This window comes from Limanda limanda, chromosome 11 (genome assembly GCF_963576545.1).
Source record: "Limanda limanda chromosome 11, fLimLim1.1, whole genome shotgun sequence".
NCBI classification, from domain to species: Eukaryota; Metazoa; Chordata; class Actinopteri; order Pleuronectiformes; family Pleuronectidae; genus Limanda; species Limanda limanda.
Window position 1 is genome coordinate 11921465 of NC_083646.1, and position 23905 is coordinate 11945369.

A 23905-nucleotide genomic window follows, 5' to 3' on the forward strand; every position below is an offset into this window, starting at 1 on the left:
TTGAATGTAAACTTAAAGGGACACAGGTCAAGTGGAGACAGATGAGAAGTGGAAATCATGCAAAATAACTGATTTCCTGGTGCTTTACCTCCTTCAATAATTCCCCAAATTACTCAAAATGGTGGGTATACCAGTGCCCTAGTTTAACATGGTGCAGAGTGGGACTGGGGCAAGGCAGTAGGCACACAATGGTAGTGCATGTCTGGCTCCCATTGAGGAGATTGGAGAGGAGAGTAAAGTGTGAGGGGGATGGGAGATTGTAGGGTAGTGAAATCAGAATAGGCCGTCTCCCTCTCTCACTCTCTCTCTGCCTCCAGTGCTCTCTCTCTCTCTCTGGCCCCTCCTCTCTGTCTCAGGCTTGCTCTCCCCCCCCTTGGTTTCACACACAAACCTCTCTCTCTTTCCTCTCCGGCTGTGTTTCTGTATGCCTCTCTGCTCTCCCTTCAGCTCATCCTGTTTGTTATGCACACACACACACACACACACACACACACACACACACACACACACACACACACACACACACACACACACACACACACACACACACACACACACACACACACACACACACACACACACAAGCCTGGTGCTCCTCTTCCTTTCCTCTTCCACAGACCAACCCACCTCCTTTTCCTCTTGTTCACATTTTACGTTCTCCATCTCAGGCCATGTGCCTTCTCTCCTCTCTTTTCCCTTTCTTTCTTTCCCTCTGTGTAATCTGCTTTCGGGGCCGGATTCCACCACCACAAGAGTGGGGGGAATTAAGAAGGGGGCGGGGGGGGGGGGGGGGGGGGGTGACTGGAAGACACCCGGCCCCCTTACACACAAACACAGCTTGTGTCACTATCACATGTACAGTCTAAAAAAAAAACAGTTTGTCCACATAGATGGAATAAAGAGGCAGAACCACTTCAGAGTTCACGTGTAGGAAGATAACACCAAACTTGTTTGAGCTTTTTACACCTGACACATTATTTTGCTAAATGTTCTGTCTGAACATATAGGGAAGTCATCTAGTGGATGACTTCCCTGGTTCCTTTTACAACCAAAGGTCGCTATGTCCTCATGCATTAAAAGTGGAAGAAGATCCCAATTAAATGAATTCCTTTTTTTCTGATCTGGTCCACAGCCCCTGGGATGGGGATGGGGGGGGTACAGGGTGGGGTGGGGTGGTGGGGTCTGCACAGGTATTGGCATGGACCACGAGGCTGCGTCTCAGGTGCTGGCTGCCTGTCTGCGCACCCACACTGCCGCTGCACAATATCATACAATATGTTCTGTAGCGTTGAGAAGGAGGGGGGGGGGGGGGCGTCAGGAATCGAACCGGTGACACCAAACAACACAGCAAATATCCGAGCGAGGCTGGAATAAGATGTATCATTGTTTTGTTGCGGAAATGTTAAAAGTCCTAGCAATCGCATGTTATTACGAGGTAGTAACAGATAATAATGAATGATAATAATAGTTGGTGTAAAGCTCCATGAGGAAATAAAGCTGTGTTGATGAAAAATGCAATCCGTCTCCAGATCTATCTGGGCAGGAAATTCCTTCAGGCTGCACCGTGAACTTCTGGAGACGTTGCAGACCCACAGCTACACACTAACACACACTCACAGACACACAATCACACGCATATTTACTCACCCTCTGTTATATGCTATTAAACACCAGCAGCTGCCACCTAAACAAAGCGTGTGTGTCCGTCCTCTGGTCCGTCAGTGCTCGGTCCGAACCGGATCATCCTCGTGAGCTCTCCCAGCATCCGCTCTCCACCCGGCGGCTCCTCTGTGTGACTCCTCTCTCTCCTTCTCTCTCTCCTTCTCTCTCTCTTTCTCTCTCCGCTTTACGAGCCACAACATGTGCTCAGATTCACGTGCCCACGGCCTGGCATCCCATTGGCTCCCGGCCTGGCAGCGGCGCACGCCATTGGCCGACGCTTCCAGCCAGTGATCGCTTTGCTCGCCTCTGATTGGACGCTGGCCCGGGCACTCACGGTGCTGCGCGTTCATGTGTCGCCGGTGTGCACGGAGCGCGGAGCCGGGGCCACATGCACGCGATTCACACCAGAGATGCTCGATTTATCTGCTTCTCTGTGCGTCCCGATGTGAAGACGACCCCGCCCACCACACTCATAATAAACTACTACACGTCGTGAACGCGCCCGCATCAATAATAAAACCTTACGCAGGTCCTTCTGCGATTACACTGATGTGATGAAAAGTAACGAGCAAGAAGGAAAATCTCAATGAGGATGGTGCTCGAATGTGAGGATCAGAAAGTGCTTGTGTGCTCTTTCCCTGGTTCCCTGCTCATTTCTTCAGCTCGGCTATAAACTAAATGTGTGATCAACAGATGATCCAATAGCTTCATGGCGTGATAGACGATTCCTAATAACCATGGCAGGAGCAGGAGCGGAAACATCACATTTGAATGGCTGAGGTTATGTAGGAATACCTGAAAACGACAACTTGTTATTCTAAGATTATTCTTTGAACCTGCATGTATCGGCCAGCATACATTGGATCTTATAACTGTTCGTCTAAATGTATTATTGTAAAGTTTTGGTAGTTTTGTATTAGGAGATTTGCATTATTTTGTATTTTCTCAAGTTGTCTTGCGAGGGACTAAACACATGAGTCACACAAACCAGTTTATCAGGCTTAGCCACACACATATTTCGTCTCACAATCATCCTAAATATTCCTTAGGTTGATGAGAAATGTGTTCACGTTGTACACATTGCAAAACCAGAAAAGAAAAAGATTTCACTTTTTTTAATAGAATTTTGATTTCATTGTGCCTCTATTGATAAATTAAAGTCAGTAATACATCAAAAGAGATAGAGATATGACCGTAATGCAAAAAGTTACTTTCCAGATCCACGGATTTATGGCTGTGGAGCAACAACCCCCTCCCTGAGCTTTACCTTGCTAGAGTGAACTCAATGACCCTCGCTTGAAACGTATAGAGGAGTTCATCAGCCTAAGGACCACACACACAAACACACACCAACACACACACACAGATCACCAGATGTATTGGTATTTTCTCTCCTCATAAGACTTTAACTGCTGGTCAGTTATAATGCTGGCTTTACTGGTATTTTTAGATGGGAAATACCAGGTTCAAGCGTGAGGAGTGAGTGGGGGGATGCCTCCTCTAAGCGCCTTGCATGTTGCACCGAGGAAGGGGCTGCTTCCCATCCCCCGCTATACATACAACATACGAACGAACCCAATGACCCTCTCCTCAACACAGGCACACACACACAGACACACGCACACAGCTATCCATAGGACTTTGTATTGACTTCTATTCATTGTGGACAGCCCAGCCCAACCCTTTTCCTCAAATTGACAGTTACAAAATCAAGATCTACCACTGACCTCAACCAGAATCTCAGAAATTAGTTTTGGCCTCAGTAGGACCAGGCTTTGGGCTCCATGAGGTCTACTGGACCGGACAAGGTCAGTGTTTATGCTATTCCAAGTCCTAAAGGGGCAACAGAAACAAGTGGAAAACAACAATACCTTTCTTTTAACATTGTAACCATGCACAATCCCTTGGTAACCTTAGCACCAGGTGAGCAAACCATCCCATAGTGTCCGAACAATACAAAGGTTAACCTTAAACCCAAGGTTGTTGTTTGTGTATACCAGCACCAGGTCAAAAGAAAAAAGCTTTCCAGCCTAGCATTCCAATGAACCACATGAACCCAGTGAACCTCCTCTGAGTTCACGGAGGCTGGAGACCACCCCCATCATTTCCATCACCCATCCCCCTGGGTCCCTTCCCCCCACCTGGTTTCTGTGGTGTTTTTTTCTACATTCTCTTCCCGTCCCCATCCCTTGTGTTGACATGCTTGAGAATTCAATAGCAGTAACCATGTTAAGCTTAAGCCTATGGGTATGGTGTGCGTTTGACATTGAAGTGGGTTAAGGTGTCATGCGTCAAATTAGTTCCCCATATGACCAAATACACCCTTCCTCAGTTGGGTCACTCGGGGCAAACATTGAGTCACGCTAAGAGAATCACTTGTGTTGCTTGTGAAGTTACAACACAGTGTAGATGATTTGTTGATAGTGGACCTTGTGGAGCTTGTGTCCTCAGATGACAAGAGCAGCGGATGACGGTCGTGCCGAGAGCTCAGTGGCAGCTCTTTAAGTCATGTTGAATATCACATTCATAAGCAACCTGTAATGACGAGACGTTACTCTGTGCTCATTGTGAAGGCATGCAGGCCTTCGGGTGGTGAACCCACGCAGGAGTTTCTTTAAGGCCAAATGCACAGAGCAGGTGTGGTGAGAGCCAGACACTGAAACAGAAATGTGATCTGCCTGAGGGAAGACCGAGGCCTAAAGAGAGACTAAACCGTCTCCCCCTCTTTTTGCAGAGGCCGAGGCACGTTGGATCACGTTTCACCTGGAAACCGGACAGTTGGGAAACAATCGCACACTGCTGCTGTCCTTGTTGCACTGGACCTGTCTACCTGCCTGACTGCCTGTCTGTCTCTCTGCCTGCGTCCCCCTCCCTCTTAAACTGTCATCTTTCAGTTAGATAAATTTGACTTTAGAAAACAAGACGAATTCCTGTATGGTTGCAAACGTTTCAGCTTCAGGACGTGACAGACAGGACGAATACACCTTAAATATCCTAATAATGAATTAGTATGGTTGTTAAGGAGCATGATTATCCTAGTTTGAAGCAGCCGAGCACAAAGTGATGACATAGCTCCGCACATTTTATGATCCATTATCTCTCTTTCTGTCAAGCAAACAGATTCTGTTTTGGTGAACAGCGCTTTCACAACAGACTCCTCTCAGATCCTATTAAAGAGATAGTTCACCCAAAAATTTAGATTCACTTATTATCTACTACACAAAAAACGTTAGTAGTTTCAGGGGTAAACAGTGTTTGCAGCCGAATGTAATAGAAATGAAATAACTTGGCAACGACTTCTTCAATTTGAAAAAAATAAATAATGATACAGAAATATCCTCTTATTACTCCTGTGTTGTTAGTAAGCCCCAACATTAAAAATTGACTGGAAACGGTTTAATTTACGTCATGTTTTTTACCCCAATGTCATCTGTCATTCTCCTCCTAGTTGTAGGAGCAGTAACTGCAGCTTGATTTGGCTGCGACCCTGTTGTTTGGACTCCAACACTTCACCCACCCCTCCGTTGACCTAGTGGGCAGTAGGTAATGAGTGAGTTTTCATTTTTTGGGTGAACTATCCCTTTAAAGGATGTGAGCTGTGCCTCTGCAGCTGTGGGATAATATATGTTTATACTAGTTTACAATAAATGTCCATGACCGAGTTGTAAACACCAACATGACCATGTGATCAGACTGCACCTCCCTGGCTGCACCAGAGGTCTGCTCACATTTCAGAAGGTTCTTCACCAGTTGGAGAAACGCTCCGCTCGGAGATTTGTGAATGAAACCCACCGGCACGCCCCCGAGAAGGCCCAGCCAATAACGTGGGGAGAATGCTCTAAATCCCGCCCCTCTCAGACCGCTGAAGGACCAATCGGGAGCCGGAGGTGGCGGCTGCTGTTGCATAATTTGGCTGAAAGGCTTCACGTTTGCGCGGAGCCGGAACACAATGTGAGAAGATGGAGCAGCAGAGTCACAGGAGAACAGACACACAGACATGGAGCTCACGATAGAACCGTTCACCGCCAATGACACGAATAATCATCTACAACATGACAAAGTGTAGTGTGTATCTCAGTCATGGAGGATAAGGGTCACAATAATGTAACTGATAAACAATGTCCAGACAAACTGGTGAAGTCACATGTTGAAGATTGAAATAATCCTAAACCGTCAGATTACAGCTGGGAAATTATAATCTAGGGAATAGGAACCAATACAAAATCAATGTTATATGATGAATACAATGAATATTCAATAATCATATTACTGGTATCTATCTATCTATCTATCTATCTATCTATCTATCTATCTATCTATCTATCTATCTATCTATCTATCTATCTATCTATCTATCTATCTATCTATCTATCCATCCATCTATCTATCTATCTATCTATCTATCTATCTATCTATCTATCTATCTATCTATCTATCTATCTATCTATCTATCTGTCTATCTATCTACCCCCCCTCTCTCTCTCCATCCATCTCTCTCTCTCTATATATTCATCCATTTATTCATCTCTCTCTCTTTCTCTCTCTATCCCTCTCTATCCCTCCATCCATCTCTCTGTCACCATCCAATACTTTCTCTCTCTCGATGGATCCATCCAAACCACCCCCCCTATCTATCTATCTATCTATCTATCTATCTATCTATCTATCTATCTATCTATCTATCTATCTATCTATCTATCTATCTATCTATCTATCTATCTATCTATCTATCTATCTATCTATCTATCTATGTAACCATCCATCCATCCCCCCCTCCCTCCCTCCCTCTGTTCCTCTCTCTATTTATTTATCTATCTATCTATCTATCTATCTATCTATCTATCTATCTATCTATCTATCTATCTATCTATCTATCTATCTATCTATCTATCTATCTATCTATCTATCTATCTATCTATCTATCTATCTATCTATCTATCTATCTATCTATCTATCTATCTATCTATCTATCTGTGGGGGGCTGTGCAGTATATGATGCAGTATATGATGTAACCGTTGCAGTTTTATTGTCATGTTGTAAGTTTATCCATGTCTCCACAATGTGATGTAAGAACATCAAAGAACTGTGATTGTCTTTAAATTAATTAAGGCAACTCCACCCTGAAAACACAACATAGCTGGTGGTAATGCATGTTGATGTTGGGGGCCACTCGCCAATAAACCAACAAAGAAGAAGCTACAAGTTGTGTTTTAAAAGATACATGTTTAATCTACTTAGCTCATGCTAGCAGCAGGGCTTTAAATATAATTTTTCCCATTTTGATGGACTCACGTGGCCATATACTATTTTATTTTTAGGTGCTGGTTTTGACTTATCAAATAACCATAATTCTGTTACTTTCTGTCTATGGTGCTGTTCCTGGATCGCAAATATAATCTGTTAGGGAGATTAAAGATACAATTATCCCCATAAGGAAGAAAACCATCATGTCACGTGGAGAGGGCTCCCCCTTGTGTTCATAACAGAACAAGTCCCTAAAGTTTATGAACACTGTGTCCTGATTGTGTAACCTTTTCTAAATAGAGACACAGGTTACATGTGATCTAAAATAGAAAGATATAATTGACTACTTTTCTCTCCAGTGAATGATGCAGGGTTGGGTAATCTTAACACACACAGATACAACACTCCTGTTGAGAAGGCTGCGCTGCATTTCACTGCGGCCCTTGGTTCACTGTTGGTTACAAAGACAGTTAATGATGAAAATAACAACTGGCCTTTTTTTTATCATTTAAGTATTCAAGTGCTGTAGTAAGACACAATAGTGAGTGTGTTTACATACATACAATAATATCCTGGTTTTGATCTTAAGGTACATTAGACACCTGGTTATTTATATCCCTGTATTCATCAATCATTCTGACATTATCCAGGTTTCTGATCGGCTGTGTGCTCTGTGTTTTTGATTCCTCAACATCACAGCCTCTGTGTTCAGGACCAAGAAATAATTTTCAGGAACCTGAATTTGGTGTTTGCGGGCAAAAGTATCCTAGTTTCCACTGGAGGCCTCCAGGCAGCAGATCCAGTTTTCTAACACGATTACATTGGAAAAAACAGTGTGAAAATGAGTCAGTCTGTGCAACACAAGGAAACAGAAACCACAGCTTGTATTAATGTTTTTATCCATATCTGTGCTTCTCTTTTTCATTATGACCTCTGTGAAAGAAATCTCTCAACTCCCCAAATGAAAAATAAACATCTGAATAAAATCAAACTACTGCATATATAATGCACAACACGATTATTGTGTATTTAATCCTGACAAAACTAACACACATCACACACACTACTTTTACACACACATAGCACTGCAACAATGAGGCCATTATTTAAATTAACTGATGAGCAGAATTTTTTATCAGTAATATTTTGATAACCATTTATTGTGTCATTATATTCTCTAGTTTCAGCTCCTTAAATTTCACCTAGTTTGATCAAAACATGTATATTCTAGGCAAAACAATTAATTCTACTTATAAAGAAAATAAATGGAAGCTTTATTTATATTTGAAAAAAGTTGATGGTGGCACCTCTAATGCAACACTTGTTTATCAAGTCAGTCAAATTCACACATTCCGATCCCTCGTCTGTCGTGGTCTGAGCACCTCTGCATCACAAGGCCTTTTCTCTCCTTCTCCTTTATTTCTCGCCCTCTTTTTGGCACCCTGTTGTTCCTGTGCCGTAAGCTCCTTTTCTCTGGTTTGTGTTCCTCTCACCCTCCGTTGTATCACCTTTTTTTCTGTGGTAACTAACTTTGAATTAACTCTCACTCGCTGGTCTGTCTGTCACCTTGTCTCTCCCCTTTTTCCTTCTCTCTCTCCCTCTGTTTGTCTCGGGCTCTGGTGCCAGCGTTGATTCAGCAAGATCCACAATGTGGCTGCTACCCAGAGCTGTGGCAGGTGGGATCACTGGTCCCAGTTAACCCCCCTCCCCACCTTCTCTCTCTCTCTCTCTCTCTCTCTCTCTCTCTCTCTCTCTCTCTCTCTCTCTCTCTCTCTCTCTCTCTCTCTCTCTCTCTCTCTCTCTCTCTCTCTCTCTCTCTCTCTCTCTCTCTCTCTCTCTCTCTCTCTCTCTCTCTCTCTCTCTCTCTCTCTCTCTCTCTCTCTCTCTCTCTCTCTCTCTCTCTCTCTCTCTCTCTCTCTCTCTGTCTCTCTCACTTGCTCCTCATCTCTCGCTGTCCTCTTTTATTCATTTCTGTGAGTGGACAAGGAGGACTAACATGGACTCTTTGGGTCTATTTATCTTTCTAATGCTGGTGTGTTCCCAGTGGACAGCTGCCCCTGCTGCTGGTAAGGTTTTCATTAACATAATAATCAGCATCATGTTTGGTTTGATATTAGTGTGGTAGCTTGTTTCAGACTTTCAGTGTGAGAGCTGTCGTATAGCCGCGGAGTAGTAAAGTCCAGACATAATCAGATTTGACACATACTGTACGGCTGAGTAAACAGCTTATTCAGTTAGGTGAAATATAAAATACTTGCTGTTGTGAACCAGAGGAATAGAAAAACTGGCTGAAAGAAGTTTTAGGAGTTTTTTCTCTTTTATTCTTTTTCAGAGGAAATTACCTGGACCTACACTGGTGAGTTCAACTTTAAGTTAATTTATAGAACAAATATAAAGCAGCATCATATGTTGTAGATAGATAGAAACAAAATGTAGAAAGTAAAAGATGTGATTATATATTTTCTGACCTGGGGCAAACTTTTGTAATAAATAGGTAATAAGTATAAATATTTGAGAAATAGTCCTGTGATCTATTTTTTAATGTATGAGCAGCTGCTGAAGATTTCGTGTGACTTGATCGTGTTAATAACAATCCACAGTGTTTTCACCCTGACAAGTTAAAACCATATCTCTAACAACATAGCTGTCTCAAAAGTGAATGCAACATAAATAGGATTTGTCCATTTCCCCCTCGTATCACCCACTCCTTCTCCTCCCCTACCCTCTGTATTAGTTACAGTTCACCAAGCTGGCATGAGCACAGCAGTCAAACCGAGATGATGAAGGGTTAGAGGGACACATGGAGGGAGAAGGCAGAAGGAGGGCTTAGCTAGAGGCTGCAGGGGCCGAGGGAGGCAGGTGCACGCAGGGATGAAGCAGGCGGGAGAGGAGAGCTTGATGGGCAGAGAGAGGGAGATGGGACGGGATGAGGCAGGGGCATACCGAATCGTGGCCTGTATTGTTGCAGCGCACAAAAACCTATGTGTTTATTGTTCTGTGGAAGCACACTGGCTGCCTTTGCCTTGGACAATGACACTGTGTGAATGAATGGGGGCACACACACTCACACTCTGCGTGTATTCAGGAGCCCTACACCAATGTACAGTGCATACAGGACGCACAGCAAACTTCTGGGGCCGTGTCTGGAGGCCACTTGTGTCTATACATCGTCTGTTTAAGCGTTGTTATAATAGATACAGCTGCATGTGTTCTGTGTGGTGCTGTGTCACATTGGCAGCCTGCATGTTGTGTGATACGTTTCTTGAATTTAGATGTTGTTAATTTGGCTATTGTCAACATTTGTTTAAGTAAAAGCGACTTGAATCCATGCTCAGTCCATACAGTGCTTGCAGTCAGGGTGTGTATGTGAGGGATGTTGTGTTACACATCAATCCAGGACGTGGCCGTCAATGAGCTGCTAGCTGAGGTGGAAAGTCCGTTTGGGGGTGCACAAAATTTTGTCACGCGACACAGCAGAATGGCAAGTAATGGAGGGAGAGTCTGTGTGGCGTTCCATCATTATGCTCTGAATGTGAGTGAATATGTGTGCGTCTTTGTTCCTGGCTGTATTCTGCACAGGGGTAGCATGCTAGGGGAGCTAGGGCAGGCGCATCGGGTCAGAATTTTCGGCCTCCGGTTACCATGGAGACCTCCATGACGACCAATAGCAGAGCTGCGGGACTCGACTTTTGAAGTCGTATCATGGTGTGGGGCTTTGCTCTGGAGAGTGGCGAGAAGAGGTGGGGGGGTTCAGAGAACAGATTAGAAGTGCAAAATGGGGGTTTCAGGCACAGGGAGAGGAGAGGTGGTATGTGTTTACATCACCAACAAAGAGATCCCTCCGCGTATTGTTTGTGTGTGAGTCATAAAGGGGAAGACTACTATACTACTTTACTGTATTCAAGTAGATGACATTGGGTTTAGAAAACGGTTGCAGCTACGATCTATCGCTAACAAACATGAATCCATGTTCCCCATATTTGACGACATTCATTTCATTTTCTTCAACTTTTGCATAAACACATTTGTTCTTAACAACTTTAACATTTGCAAAACCTGCAACCGTACAATATATCATTTGAAACTCATTTATACGGACGACGTTTCCTTTTGTGCCAGTTTTCTAAAGCATTCCTTTGCATTTTAAATTCACATTCTTTCACTCACGTGTCACTCACTTTTTCATTCAAACTCCTTTTTTCTAACTATCTTTTATTATGGAATTGAAAAGACCACTCTCTGTTTTTTACTCTGTGTATCCAGGCCTCAGTCACAGTGTCCTCTCTCGCTTACAGTTCTTTATGTTTATCTGTTGTACGAGGATGAATTAAGTACTAATATACAATATTAGTACGAGGATGAATTAAGTACTAATATACAATATTTGAAAGAATGTATACTAGCGTGTTTAATTAATTAATGTGGAAAATTCCTAGTTGCATGTTGTCAGCTATCAATTTATGTTTTGTACTTGCTACTACCATAATACCTTTACATTTCTGACATTATAATTATTATTATTTGAAAACCAGTTTGGTTTAATATTTCCAAATGCTGAATTCTGTGCATCAAACTCAATTTACATTTCTCCATGTGACGTTCTTTATCTGAGAACGATTTAAAATTGCACTTTGAAGTCATGGTCACTTTGTGTTATGACTAAGAAAAAACAATTACATTTATTTTGTATTTTGAACCTGCCATTAATAAGAGAATTTGTTTATTTATACAGCCAATTTCAGTTGTAAATCCTAGACTCTGCGGTACTGTATAAATCAATTTGTAATTTAAAATTGTATTAATATGTAAATAAAAAGCAAATTCAGTAACATGAAGAAAGAGACATCTCATTCAAGAATAATAAGTCTATTCATAGAGAGGACGGTTCTCATTATCAGTTCTCAGGCAAATTCAGAGAAAAATAGATTATCGCTAAATTTATTTGTGCTTAACCTCTGTTGATTCTGGATGTGTTGTTATGGCTGAACAGCTTTTTTTTGCTTAATGTTATTCTTGGTCTAATGAGGCTTGTAGATTGTTAGGGTTTTAATATATTGCAGTAGAAGACATTACTCTGATAACAGCTCATAACTGTGTGAGTTTCTTTTTGAGTGTGGCACACGTCACTTAGATTTAAGTTTGATTTAAATTTCAGTCATTTAGTTGATCCAGGTTCTTTCGGTACAACAACAGAATTCAGCTGTGGGAGGATCAAGCAAAGATCTATCCAGTACTGTATGTTTAGTGATGCTCCCCTGAGTGTTTATATACAAAATTGTATATATTGCTTACTGGCAATGCAATTACCATTTAGTGGAAAATCTATAAATAAATATTGTGAAGTTGCTGTTTCAGGAATAACTGTATCCTTTAGAAACATCTAAACATAGAATTCATACTATTCTTTTGTCAATGTTATGCTGGATAATTATGCATTATGAGTGTTTATTATTTTCATTGTACAATTCAAGTCCACGATAATGTGAACCTAAAGAGAACATGGAGGGATAATTGCCCCACACAATTAGAGTCTGATCAATGGAGCTGCTTTTCTCTGCAGGACTTGGACGCAGCAAGCTGTGTAATTGGGTGACATCATTCTCTCTCTGTCTATTCTCCCCGTCAAAGGTTTGGTGGGTCAGTCCGAGTGGTCCGAGTATTTCCCGGACTGCGGTGGTACATCTCAATCCCCCGTGGATGTGGTTACCACCCGGACTAAATATGACCCCAGTTTGATCCCTCTGACCCCACTGGGCTACAGTCAGCACGGCAACATGCCCTTCACTCTGTCCAACAATGGACACACAGGTAACTATAGCAGCTGGTCTCCAGCTCACACGCTCTGCCAGGTTTCCCCAGCAGCTTTATGGTCCATCTGATTATACTGCACCTTCCTCAAACACAAGCCGGCAGCGCACTATTTATTGCCCATTGATACGTTCAGGAGATCCGTTATAATTAAGATAAATATCTATAACCATAACAACTCTTAAGAACAATGTGCTTTCCTCGTGTTTTTTTTAAAGCTTAGAAGAAGTCATCCGTTTTATTTAATTCCTCTTTCTCCAGCTGTGATTGAGCTGCCAGAGTGGATGGGACTGGGGGGGCTGCCCTGGCTCTTCACAGCCGTACAGCTTCACCTCCACTGGGGCAGCGGCGGCCCGAGCCACGGGGGCAGTGAACACACCATCAACGGACTGAGTGCAGAGGCAGAGGTACTTGTGAATGCAGCCACGTGCACCGAGTCCAACAGACGTCAGACAAAGAAAACGTCAATCTGAGTCACAAGGAATGAAGAACAGTCAAGGTCAAGTCTTGAACACAGCAAATGTGTTTGAGCTCAGAGGAAAGACAAATGACAAATGATCGTTAAGGGAAGCAAACCCTGTGGGAACTGTGGAGGAATTCTTATAGACTTATCGCACTGGGCTTGTATGCCTCTGCCCACCATTACAGTTTCAGTCAACACATGTAACAGAATTCTCAATGGCTGTTCCTGATATATCACAAGAACTCAAGATCACCATGACCTTTGACATTTGACCACCAGAATCAAATTAGTGAGCGTTTGTACCAAATTTAGAGAAATTCTCTCAAGGCATTCTGGAGACGTGTTAAACACAATGCCTCCGGCCTCTGACTGTCGCTGGCTGCAGATGATTCATAATCATTCGTCTGTTAAAGCTCTAATGAGTCAAGAATGATTCAGATTGTTAATTGAATAACCTTTTATGGAAGTGGACAAGATGGAGAGAGTGTATGAAGGAGGGACAGTTCCCCCGTCTTCAGTTTCTGTCCATTTGTCATTGGTCAGGAACGACAACACTGTGGTTTCCTCAGGGGTGAATGGATGGAGGGAAACAGGCGTGAACGGATGTAACAACAAATGATGAAATGATAGATACAAACAAGCAATACAATGAGCGGTATATTACATAACGAGACAATTAAGTGCTTTCTCGTTCACATCAGTCTTTCCTCATCGTTCTTTATTTTTCTTCAGTCGTCCTCTCAAAAGAAAAAACGAGTTGGCAAGCAGCCTTTTCCTCTCTCACTCTTTCCTTCTGCTTTTCCTCTCTTTTTTAAACCCTCATCTGTCGGGAGGTCGAGTCTCTCTCTCACTCCCTTGTCTCCTTTTCTTCACAGTCGCTCAACTAACTGTGCTCGTCCTCTCTCCAGCTTCACGTGGTTCACTACAACTCGGAGCTCTACCCCAACATGTCTGCCGCCATGACACAGAGGGATGGCCTGGCGGTTTTAGGAATTCTCATTGTGGTAATAAAAAATTACAAATGAGGAAAAAAATTAAATGATAAATTAAGTCATTATTTTTGAGAAATTTAAGACACTTTCAAGGCTAAGTTTTGTTCGTCCAGACAGGTGAGGAGACAAATGACGCGTTCAACAACATCCTCAACTACCTGAGTCGCATCAGACATGCAGGTAACAACAGGAAATATGAAAATGCATAAAAAGGATAAAAAGGAAACATACAATCTATGAAACTACATGTTTTTGTTTGGCTTAACATGTCTCTACAGTGTTTTAGTATGTCTTTCTTTTTTTTGATAGATTGAATCAGATGTAAATGGGTTCTCCAGTCACAATTTATTTAGCAGATATAGTGACGACAATGTGTCAGAAAAGACGACAACTAAATGGCTTTTAAAATAATCCTACATCAAATATTTTGCGTTTTGGATGAGGGCATAAAACAAAGCATGTTGCAATTGAAATTGAATATACTGATGACACAATTATAGAGAAATAAAAACAACAGAGATAGAGTTGGTTTTCCTCCTGGATGTGATGATATTTGGCTCCAATAGCACCTAGTCGGCCTTCGCCAAAGGCCCTATCTCGCAATGTTAAAGAACATGAAATTTCCGGATTTGTTTCTTTGTCAGAATCCGCGCCAAAAAAAAGCCCACCCCCCCCTTATCTAATAGATCCAGGCTTTTATTTGGATCCACACCATATTGCCCACACTCATACATATTAGTTCCCCATATATGCCAGTTTTTTTCATCAACATCCAGGAATCATTCCCTGGCGAACCTATTAAAAGCCTTGTTAAGCATTGCAATACAAAATGTGGGGGGGAACAAAACCTTCTAGTTTGAGGCCAAAATATCCCACTTACTCTTCTTTCTCCTCCTTCTGTTCCCTGTCAGACCAGAAAGCTTCCATCCCAGCCTTTGACGTCCAGTCCCTGCTCCCGAAGGATCTGAAACGCTACTACCGCTACAATGGCTCCCTCACTACGCCGCCCTGCTATCAGAGCGTGATCTGGTCGCTGTTTCACGAGAGGGTTCAGATCTCTAAAGCACAGGTGAGGCCGAGACCCCTGAAGTGTACAGACCCTACTTGTATCAACTCAACAATCACCTTTTATTAAGGCCACTGATGACATGTTCAGTCCTAGTGGATCTTGTTAAAGCCAAATTGAGATGAAAACATTTGAATTGATTTTTGATTGATTGATAAGATTGTCAGAGATGAATATTAGAAAATATGGGCTATACACATAAACATTTCTTTTAACATGCTCTCTGTTACAAACCGGACAAAACCTACTCACATAACCATAACTGCTGCCAAAACACCAGGTCTTCCAGGACCAAGTTCTCTGAAGTCCATTCTATGGCCTTTTACTCACATCGCAACGTCAATAATACATGACATCACCCCCCCACTCACCCGCCACTTGAACATGCTGCCATCAGGATGCATGTTACAGGTCGATAAGGCTGCAAAAGCCTGGTACCTGTAGCCATAGCAGCAGTAACACATCTAGCTAACCTTGCTCTTTACTGCCATTCAATGTTCGTCCTTGATTGTTATTGTTGCTAACAACTATTCAAACAAATACTTTTACTTCACCATTTTAATGCATCTGGACGATAACTGTTCCCTCCATCTCTTTTCCTCCATTCACTCCAGCTGCTGAAGATGGAGACGATACTTTATTCCAGTAAAGCCAAAGATCCCGACAGGATGCTGCTGCAGGACAACTACCGCACGACGCAGCTGCTCAACCACAGGGTCGTCTTCGCCTCCTTCTCTGCAGGTCAGGCAACAGATACACAGATATTCATGACATGAGAAAAAAAATGACACACCAACTCTTCCAAGTTGACAGCTGCCATGAGAGATAAGCACTCTCTGCATTTTCTACAAGCTGATTAGTGTAGTTTATAATTAGTATGTTCCTGGAGTTTATCCCTTCCAATTGCACAAATGTGGAGCTGCAAAAGGTCAAAGCCAATCTGCCAAACTCTAGTGTCCCCCCCCCCCCCCCCCCCCCGCGAAGGCATTTCCACACTGGTAGATTGTGCAGGCGGCCTGCTGCTTACAATGCCAACCACAACAATTAGACGGAGGGTGGCCATGCAGAGCAAAGCTAGCAATTAGCACAATCCACGCAGAGAGTGAAACATGGAATGTGGAGAAAGCATGTGGGAAATAGTAAGGATTACCGGTGACTTTGTCTGAGAGAGCCTTGGGAAGGCGTCAGAGAGAGAGAGAGAGAGAGAGAGAGAGAGAGAGAGAGAGAGAGAGAGAGAGAGAGAGAGAGAGAGGAATAGTTGGAAAAGAGGGAAGAGTTGGAAAAGAGAAAGAGGGGGTGCAGTGTTTGTTTGCCAGCTGATTAGAGAAAAGGATTGTCGAAAACGAAACACTGACGGCATTGTTATAACGGGGGAGAGGAAAGAGAGACAAAGAGGTGAACGAGGGAGAGAGAGTGGCAGACAAAAACAAAGGGGAAAGAATCTGTGTGAAGTGGACATTGTGGTGAGCGACTGAAGTGGAAGGCCTGTGATGTCAGCATGGCCGTCACAGGCAGGGAGGCCGACCACACACAAACAGACTTCAATCAGCCGAACTGGCAAATCACTGTGAGAAAAATAAACATCCACTGTGATTTTAAAATGATTTGGTCTGTGTCTTCTCTGTTGTAGAATCCGGGAAGGAGCTGTCCCCCGGTAAGACCACATCATGCTCTCCGGCTAAAATCAAAATGTCTCACTGGTGTTAACAAGGGCTGTGGGAAAAAAACGTATCAATAATTATCATGATATAATTTTTTTATCAACAGCCAGGTCCAAATTACATTGATACAATGCTTAGACAGAAAAAAGAAAATAGATAATAATGTGACATCATCTGAATAGTTCTCAATATTGACCGATATTAAAGTATTTATCTAGATGTAATTCGGCCATGTTCTCCAGCCCTATTGATTATCGTGTCACTTCTCTAATTGCTATGATTCCATGCTGTGTTTGAAGCTCTCTTGCTTCCTTGTGTTGTCCTGCGCAGGTGAAGTCACAGCCATAGTGATCGGGGTGATGTGCGGCTGTGTGGGTCTGGCTGTTATCGTTCGCTTCATAGTGAAGACAATACGGTAAGAAACGATCGGTGGCCCTGCTTCCATTCCACCTCTCCTCCACCAGTGGCTGCAGCAGACACTCTCCGCTGGTCGGCTGTGGGAAATGTCCCAGTGGAAAGCTCCCGTCTCTTCTCATCCTCTTTCTCCCGTCTCTCGGCAGATTTTTTACTCTCCTCCACCATGAAACAGTCGTGGTAAACAGGTGGCCTACTTGACCTCAGTACTCACAGAAACGCTCAGCATGCACTGACTCTGCTGCTTTTTTTTGTGCTTGACAGATATTCTTATGCGCAGATCTTGGATCAATGCTTTAATAAACTAATAATGCACAAATTTAGAATAAAGATACATAACTGCAAAGAAATACTATTGTATTTTACCGTAATGCTCTACAGGGACATTTGAGACATTTTGGTGAGTCCAACTGATACAAACCTGGCTGATATATTGTTAATGGTGTGTATGTCGATAAGTAACATAAAAATTGCTACAGATATTGTTTTTTTTTCATCAAAATTTTTTTTCGCGTTTTTCCATATAGATAATATGTGTAGAAAAATAAATAAGACAAATTATAGTCACTTAGAAAAAAACCCTCAAATTAGTAAACAGTTAAATGCTTAACTTACCTCTGCTCCCGACCGCACTATACTGTCTTATAGTCCATTTAATAAATATCTGTATAGTTCTAATATTTATTTTCGATCTTAGTCTAAGCTATTGCAAGGCATTGAAACATCAATTAACTTAAAGCTAAGTCTGATCCGACCGATACACACTTTTATTTTGTAATAACTCACCAAGGAAAGTTATTCAAACATCATCTCAGCAGTCAGGATAACATCCCAGCTATTGGCTTTGAAACTGTGTTTGTTGGGGTCATGAAAATGTCTCAAAATGTGAAATCCTGATGTAAGATTTCAACTCAAAAGTTAAAAGATAAGCGCTAAGAATAATCTAATCTTCTTACCTTTGCTGCAATGTCATGGCTGTTTCAAAATATTCTGTAACTACTTTCTCTCACAACTACTCACCACATACCAATGAAAGTCTTTGTGGTGCGTTTGCCCCCGTGTCCAAACAGTAAGTTATTAATCCTTTTCCACTGCTTTGACCAAGGGTTCCCAAAGTCCCCGTACTCAATTCAGTTCAAAGTCTGACTAATTCCTCCTAAGAACATGAATCAGATTATAATTATTGGATATGTTGTTGTATAGAGTTGATTTATGACGGAGAGAATCAAACCTCTGATCACAACTGTTTTCTTCAGTGATTACAGTCACATTAGAACCTCGTTCATTTCTCTGGACGTCCCCTGAAACCTTTTCGTGGAGCCTTCCTGGGGCCCTTACCTCTCACTTTGGGAACCACTGGCTTTCATAATGTCAATCAGCCAAGTGCAATTACTATAAAACCGTCATTTCCGATCCCTCTATCCAAGGACAGTGGACGAGGGGGAGGGACTGGAGTTTTGAAGTTGTTGCACATTGTCACTTTGAAATTTGAACTCTTGGATTTTCTCTCTGTTTTGGTCACGTGACTCTGTCTTTTGATTTTCTGACAGCTCTACCTCTAGCTGGGACGTCCTGCCCAGTAACCGGCCTGCTCCCACGCCAAGGTCACCTTTCAGAATTATGACCTCTGACCCTAAAACTTTAACTTTGAGTCCTAAACACATCTCTCAGCTTTAACCATCCATTTACAGTGTCTCATCCTCTTAGGTTAGACCCCAACACCCCTGTTAGAGAATTAGAGTCTAAAGAAATTCCGCAGGCTCTGGAAAATCTCTTTAGATAGATTAACTGACTTATTACCTCACAGTATTTCGTGTGTTTTTAACTTTTAACCATCAACAATTGTTATTAATCCTTTTGTCCTTTTATCCTCAGTTTTTATTCCTGGTGCTTCAGAGGCTTTAGTCCACAGTCTTTTGTATTGATTGATCCAGTGTGATCCTCTCAGGTTTATTCTAACCTGACTCACTATAATATTTGAACAAAATTAAAGCAACACTAAGCAACGTCTACTTTTTAAACCTTAAAACAGCAACTTCAAAATTAGCATGATGTTACACTGACATTGACATTTCCCTGCGGAGGGCGCTGTTGTTCAGTAAAAGTTACATAGTTGTTTTCTACCAGGTCATCATGTGTAATTTATCACATATGTTATCTTATTCTCTGAGTTCTAAAACCCTTTCTTGCTTTTAATTGTCTTATCGTGCACCAGCAGTTGATATTTTATAATGTTCTCAGTTTCTCAGTCGAATACCATAACAAACTACTCCAGCACTAATAAGTCTACTGTCGGGCCAGCTTTGCATCACATGGCATGACTCAGAAAAAATGACCGTTTCATTTGAAATTTCAGGGCGAAGGAGCCAGAGAAAGCAAATGAGAAAAAACAAGACGTGGCTCTGAACTCGACGTCTGGGGCAAGAAAGACAGAAGAGCCCTCGCCGTCTCTTCAGACTGAGCCCTAGCTGACCGCACACATTCCACTTCAGGCCTCGATCAGACGCTCAAACACTCATCTCTCCTCTCGACGGTGAAGCCATCGCTGATCCCAGGGGACAGACAGCAAACTATTCTCATCACCACAGCTCAGCAGGAAAAAACATTTTACAAACAACGAGGGAAGGATGTAAAGTGAACACAGGACAAATCACCTGCTTAAATGGTGCAAGTATTATTATTTCCACCCAAATTCAGAGATGTTGGGAGTTATGGTATCAGACATTTCTTCAGTTTGCACAAGACTCAGTGTAAATATGTCAGTTTGCTGGCTCGGAGTTAAAATGCCTGTGATGCATGACGTGATTCATGTAAATACTTTGTAAAATAAATATTTGGTTTGTGTTTTTTCACGTTTGTCATCTCATCTTGTTCATTCTGCCTTGAAACACAAGCTCACTGTACTGTATGAACTGAAATAGACTAGTTATTTGTTTAATTAATAATTAATGTAACGTTATTATGTTTTTTTTGCCCCAGAGACTTGAAGATTAACAAAAATTGTCTCAAAGTGTCTTGATTTGTAAATACGGGTTCTGTCCAGACATATTGACTCTGAATTCAAATTTGATTATTTTGTAAATGTGTGATGAGTTATATTTCTGAATATGCGTTAATCTGTCAGAAAAATACTTTTGGAGCCACATATCATCTATGTCTGATTTTTGTTTGTTTTGTTGTATATAACTCGCAACATTAAAATACTTGAAAGTCAAACTCAGTTCATACTTTTTTCATATGCTTGAGTGACATTATCTTGATCAGAGTACATGAAAATAGCCCCTCACAATGCAACTTTCGCCAAATAGGCAATTTTTTTGACTCAACTGCAGAGGGTGATAATGTGACAATAATGTTACTGATCAGATGCTGTTTTCCGCTTGTTCAACTGCCCCCAAATGACTAAAAATATAAATTAAATACAACTTTAAAAGAGAGGTCGGTAGCGTAATGTGTACTGTTTGTGCCACTGCCCCCTATTGGCCAATTAGGCCATGTTTTGCAGCTTTAATGGAGTTGATACATCCTAACTGTTGTTAGTTATACTTATGCTGTGCAAAGGTCCAAAGCCGGGAACTCAGTACCATTAAAACAATGGTAACATGTTGCACCATATATTTCATCACTGCATCACTTGATATTTACATGTTGAACATAAAACATAAGCATCAGTTTCATTACCATCATCCAAATTGTACTATGGTGAACTTTTCTCAGCCTGGTTTGGTCCTGAGGCAGCAAAGCTCAGACTTAAAGCAGCTCATAAAACATTCCAGCTTCATAATGAGATCTGCACATCAGCATGTCACATCTGTACACTGAGCCATCTGGTGAGTGGTGTGTGAGCTAAACAGGGAAATCTGAAACGAGACAATGAGGAAGTTGAACCTATATTTTACTTCTGAAAGCAATTTCTTTTTCCTTTTCCTCCTACACACAGATGCCTACTCACTATTTTTGTCTGCTGATCGCAATGGTTATATCTGCCATTAATACTAGGTTTCGTTTGATTTGATATTTCTGTCTTTTTGGTTCGCAGTTGTATTCATTAGATATGAACATGGGTATAAATCCTTCAAACCAAAAATCTTCTTAGATTGATTGACTTTTATTTCTGAATAAGCAAAAAAAAAATTAAATAAATCTAAAGTTAAAAAAAAAACTTATTTCCAACATGGTCTTCAGATGTCAAGACAAAAATTGACATTATGAAACAAGTACTTATCTAAAAGCTAAATAATAGGCAGTGACAGCATTGAATCAAAAGACCAGTATACCACTGGTGCTTAATTTAATCAGGATCTCTGTCATTTCCAATCAAATCTAAGATTATCCACATATTTCAGTTCATTGATTTACGCTCCTTATTCATTGTTTACAATTTTGGTGCCATTTACTTTTAAATTATCCACATGTGGTTGGGACAGAAGAGAATAGTAAAGAGTGACTTTCTACATCCTGATGTAGACATTAAAAGGCAGCACAAAGACACTGCTAATCTAAATATAGCTGACTGAACTACACTGAGTATTTATAGCTGTAACTGGATCACCTCTCACTGTGATGGCTGCTCTAAAGCACAGCCCTGTGGACAGACTTATATAATACAAAACACATGCAGTTTAGGCCACTCCCACTGCTGACACAACACAAGGAAGTGAAACGTTGAACCGCAACTGACAGAAAGAAGAAAACTCTCACACAAATGACACAACTGGAGGTTTCATGTCACTCGTAGGTCAGATGATTCTCCAGGCCTGTTGAAGTAAGGTAAACATAAGGTAGGGAAGCTGTGAGGCAGCTGATTGCTACAGTCCTGCTACATAGGCTACAGACAGACAGAGACAGAAGAACTTTGGCAGCTTTTTGACACACTCGTACATCAGAAGATCAGAAAAAGTAAGTTGACTGAGTGGTAGAGGGTAAAGTAAAGTTTGTTTGTTCATGCTGTTGTGACCTTCCAGTCTGTGTTCCTCCCTAGGTCTGCTGGGTAATGGCTGCTCTCAGGGTTTTTCTCCGTCTCGCCATCTGCCTCCTGCTGGGGCATCAGACGTTTGCCAAAAATGACGCTCCCTGCCAGAAGTCCAAGTGGAACAACGGCTTCAACACCTTCCTCAAGCGCCACATTCGCGCCGGGTTGCCCACCACTCTCGACCAGAACGAATGGGAGAAGTACATCAGGAATAACGGCGGCTGTAGTAGACCAACGCAGTCTTTCCTTCATCCTGCAGAGCTGGACAGGGTGAAGGCCGTGTGCACGAAGGGAGGCGGGAAGACGTACAAGGAGAACCTGTGCATCAGCAACCAGCCTTTCACTTTTGTTACAGTCAGGAGCCAGCAAGGCACCTGCGGCATCAAGAACATACGTGAGGAAAGTAAACATCTGATTCTGGCCTGTGAAGAGCTGGAGAATCAGTGTCTGCCTGTGCATTTTGAGGGAAACCCTGGAAATGACAAGCCCCAGTACAACGCAGAAAGCTGCCAGGACCCTGAGAGTAGAGGCCACTCACCCAGCTTTAAAATGTCACTACTCCTCTTGTTCCTCTTATCTTTTGTGGCTTTTTACTTATTTTAATATGGGAAATATGAGGGGACAACAAAGATTTTATTAAGGGACATTTGAGCAAAACTATTAAAAGTACCGAAATTTAATTTGAAAACGTTGAGGTTTTAAAACAGTATTAAAAACACAGTCTCTTTTAGTTGTATTTTTTATAACTTGTATTATATTTCATACTCATGCTTGTGTATCTGTGAGTTGTGCGTCATCCATCTTTTAGTGATATGTTTTCGAGGATTGATGCGCCAGTGGCATTTCATTTAGTTTTAGGATTGCGATTTGCGATCATGACCGACTGCATGCATTGTGTGTATTAAAAAGGGAATCAATCACATTTTCCACACTAAAGGGATTGTATTTTATATTATATATGTTTGCGGTATATATTTAATGAAGTGAGTTCAGAAGAATTTTAATTTGTCTACAGTAATTTCCACCATAGTTAATTTTAAGTGTGAAACAGATCATAGTAGTAACTTCACTCCATTAACAGGCATATGATATGACACTATGAAAACATCAAAAGTTTTAGAACACCTCAATTTTTCCAATCATTGAGCATCAAAGTCTCAGTTTACTTTATTAAGAGGTCAAAATGATCATGTAGTGTTTGTCTAATTAAAACAATATCATTAAAGAATTAAAACCCAAACTGAGAATATACAGTCTGATGATGTTTATTTACCATCCAGAGCCTGTGTCTCTTTGAACCTGACCAGAGAACAGAAGTCCAACTGTGCTCGGCTGAGATGTGAAATCTTTCCTCTGGTAAACCCGCCGCTTCCACTCAATTCCAGAGGAAAAAAGAAAGTGTTAACTATGTGTTCGGACTGGACCCATTTTGGAGTGTGACATTTTGAGCGATAAATTACTTACTCGCTATAAAGCATATATATGCTAAAGATTTAAAAAAAGAAACGCATAATTTTCTTATTGAACTACATCGAATCAAAAGTTTTGATTGAATTAGCAGCTGAAGACACACTTGACGTCTTTCTATGATGGAGATGACACCTGGTTTGGAAAGTTCCTCC

The 23905-nt window shown here is 41.7% G+C and overlaps 1 protein-coding gene across 1 annotated transcript; it reads left to right on the forward strand.

Annotated features, from left to right (window-relative positions):
* Positions 1-8897: 8897 nt before the first annotated feature.
* LOC133014767 (carbonic anhydrase 14-like) lies at positions 8898-19779 on the forward strand. Its single transcript, XM_061082033.1, has 13 exons — positions 8898-8973; positions 9240-9263; positions 12536-12715; positions 12977-13122; positions 14087-14182; positions 14284-14350; positions 15082-15239; positions 15851-15977; positions 16867-16890; positions 17228-17312; positions 17458-17499; positions 18862-18915; positions 19668-19779. The coding sequence occupies exons 1-13, from the start codon at positions 8904-8906 to the stop codon at positions 19777-19779; spliced, it is 1185 nt and encodes a 394-aa protein (XP_060938016.1). The 5' UTR covers positions 8898-8903.
* The last annotated feature ends 4126 nt before the right edge of the window (positions 19780-23905 follow it).

Bases quoted from the DNA above. Each gene is read 5' to 3' on its own strand.
- LOC133014767 (XM_061082033.1), top strand. From the start codon at position 8,904: ATGGACTCTTTGGGTCTATTTATCTTTCTAATGCTGGTGTGTTCCCAG. The intron at 8,974-9,239 runs GTAAGGTTTTCA...ATTCTTTTTCAG, and splicing joins GACAGCTGCCCCTGCTGCTG to AGGAAATTACCTGGACCTAC. The intron at 15,978-16,866 runs GTCAGGCAACAG...TCTCTGTTGTAG, and splicing joins CTTCGCCTCCTTCTCTGCAG to AATCCGGGAAGGAGCTGTCC.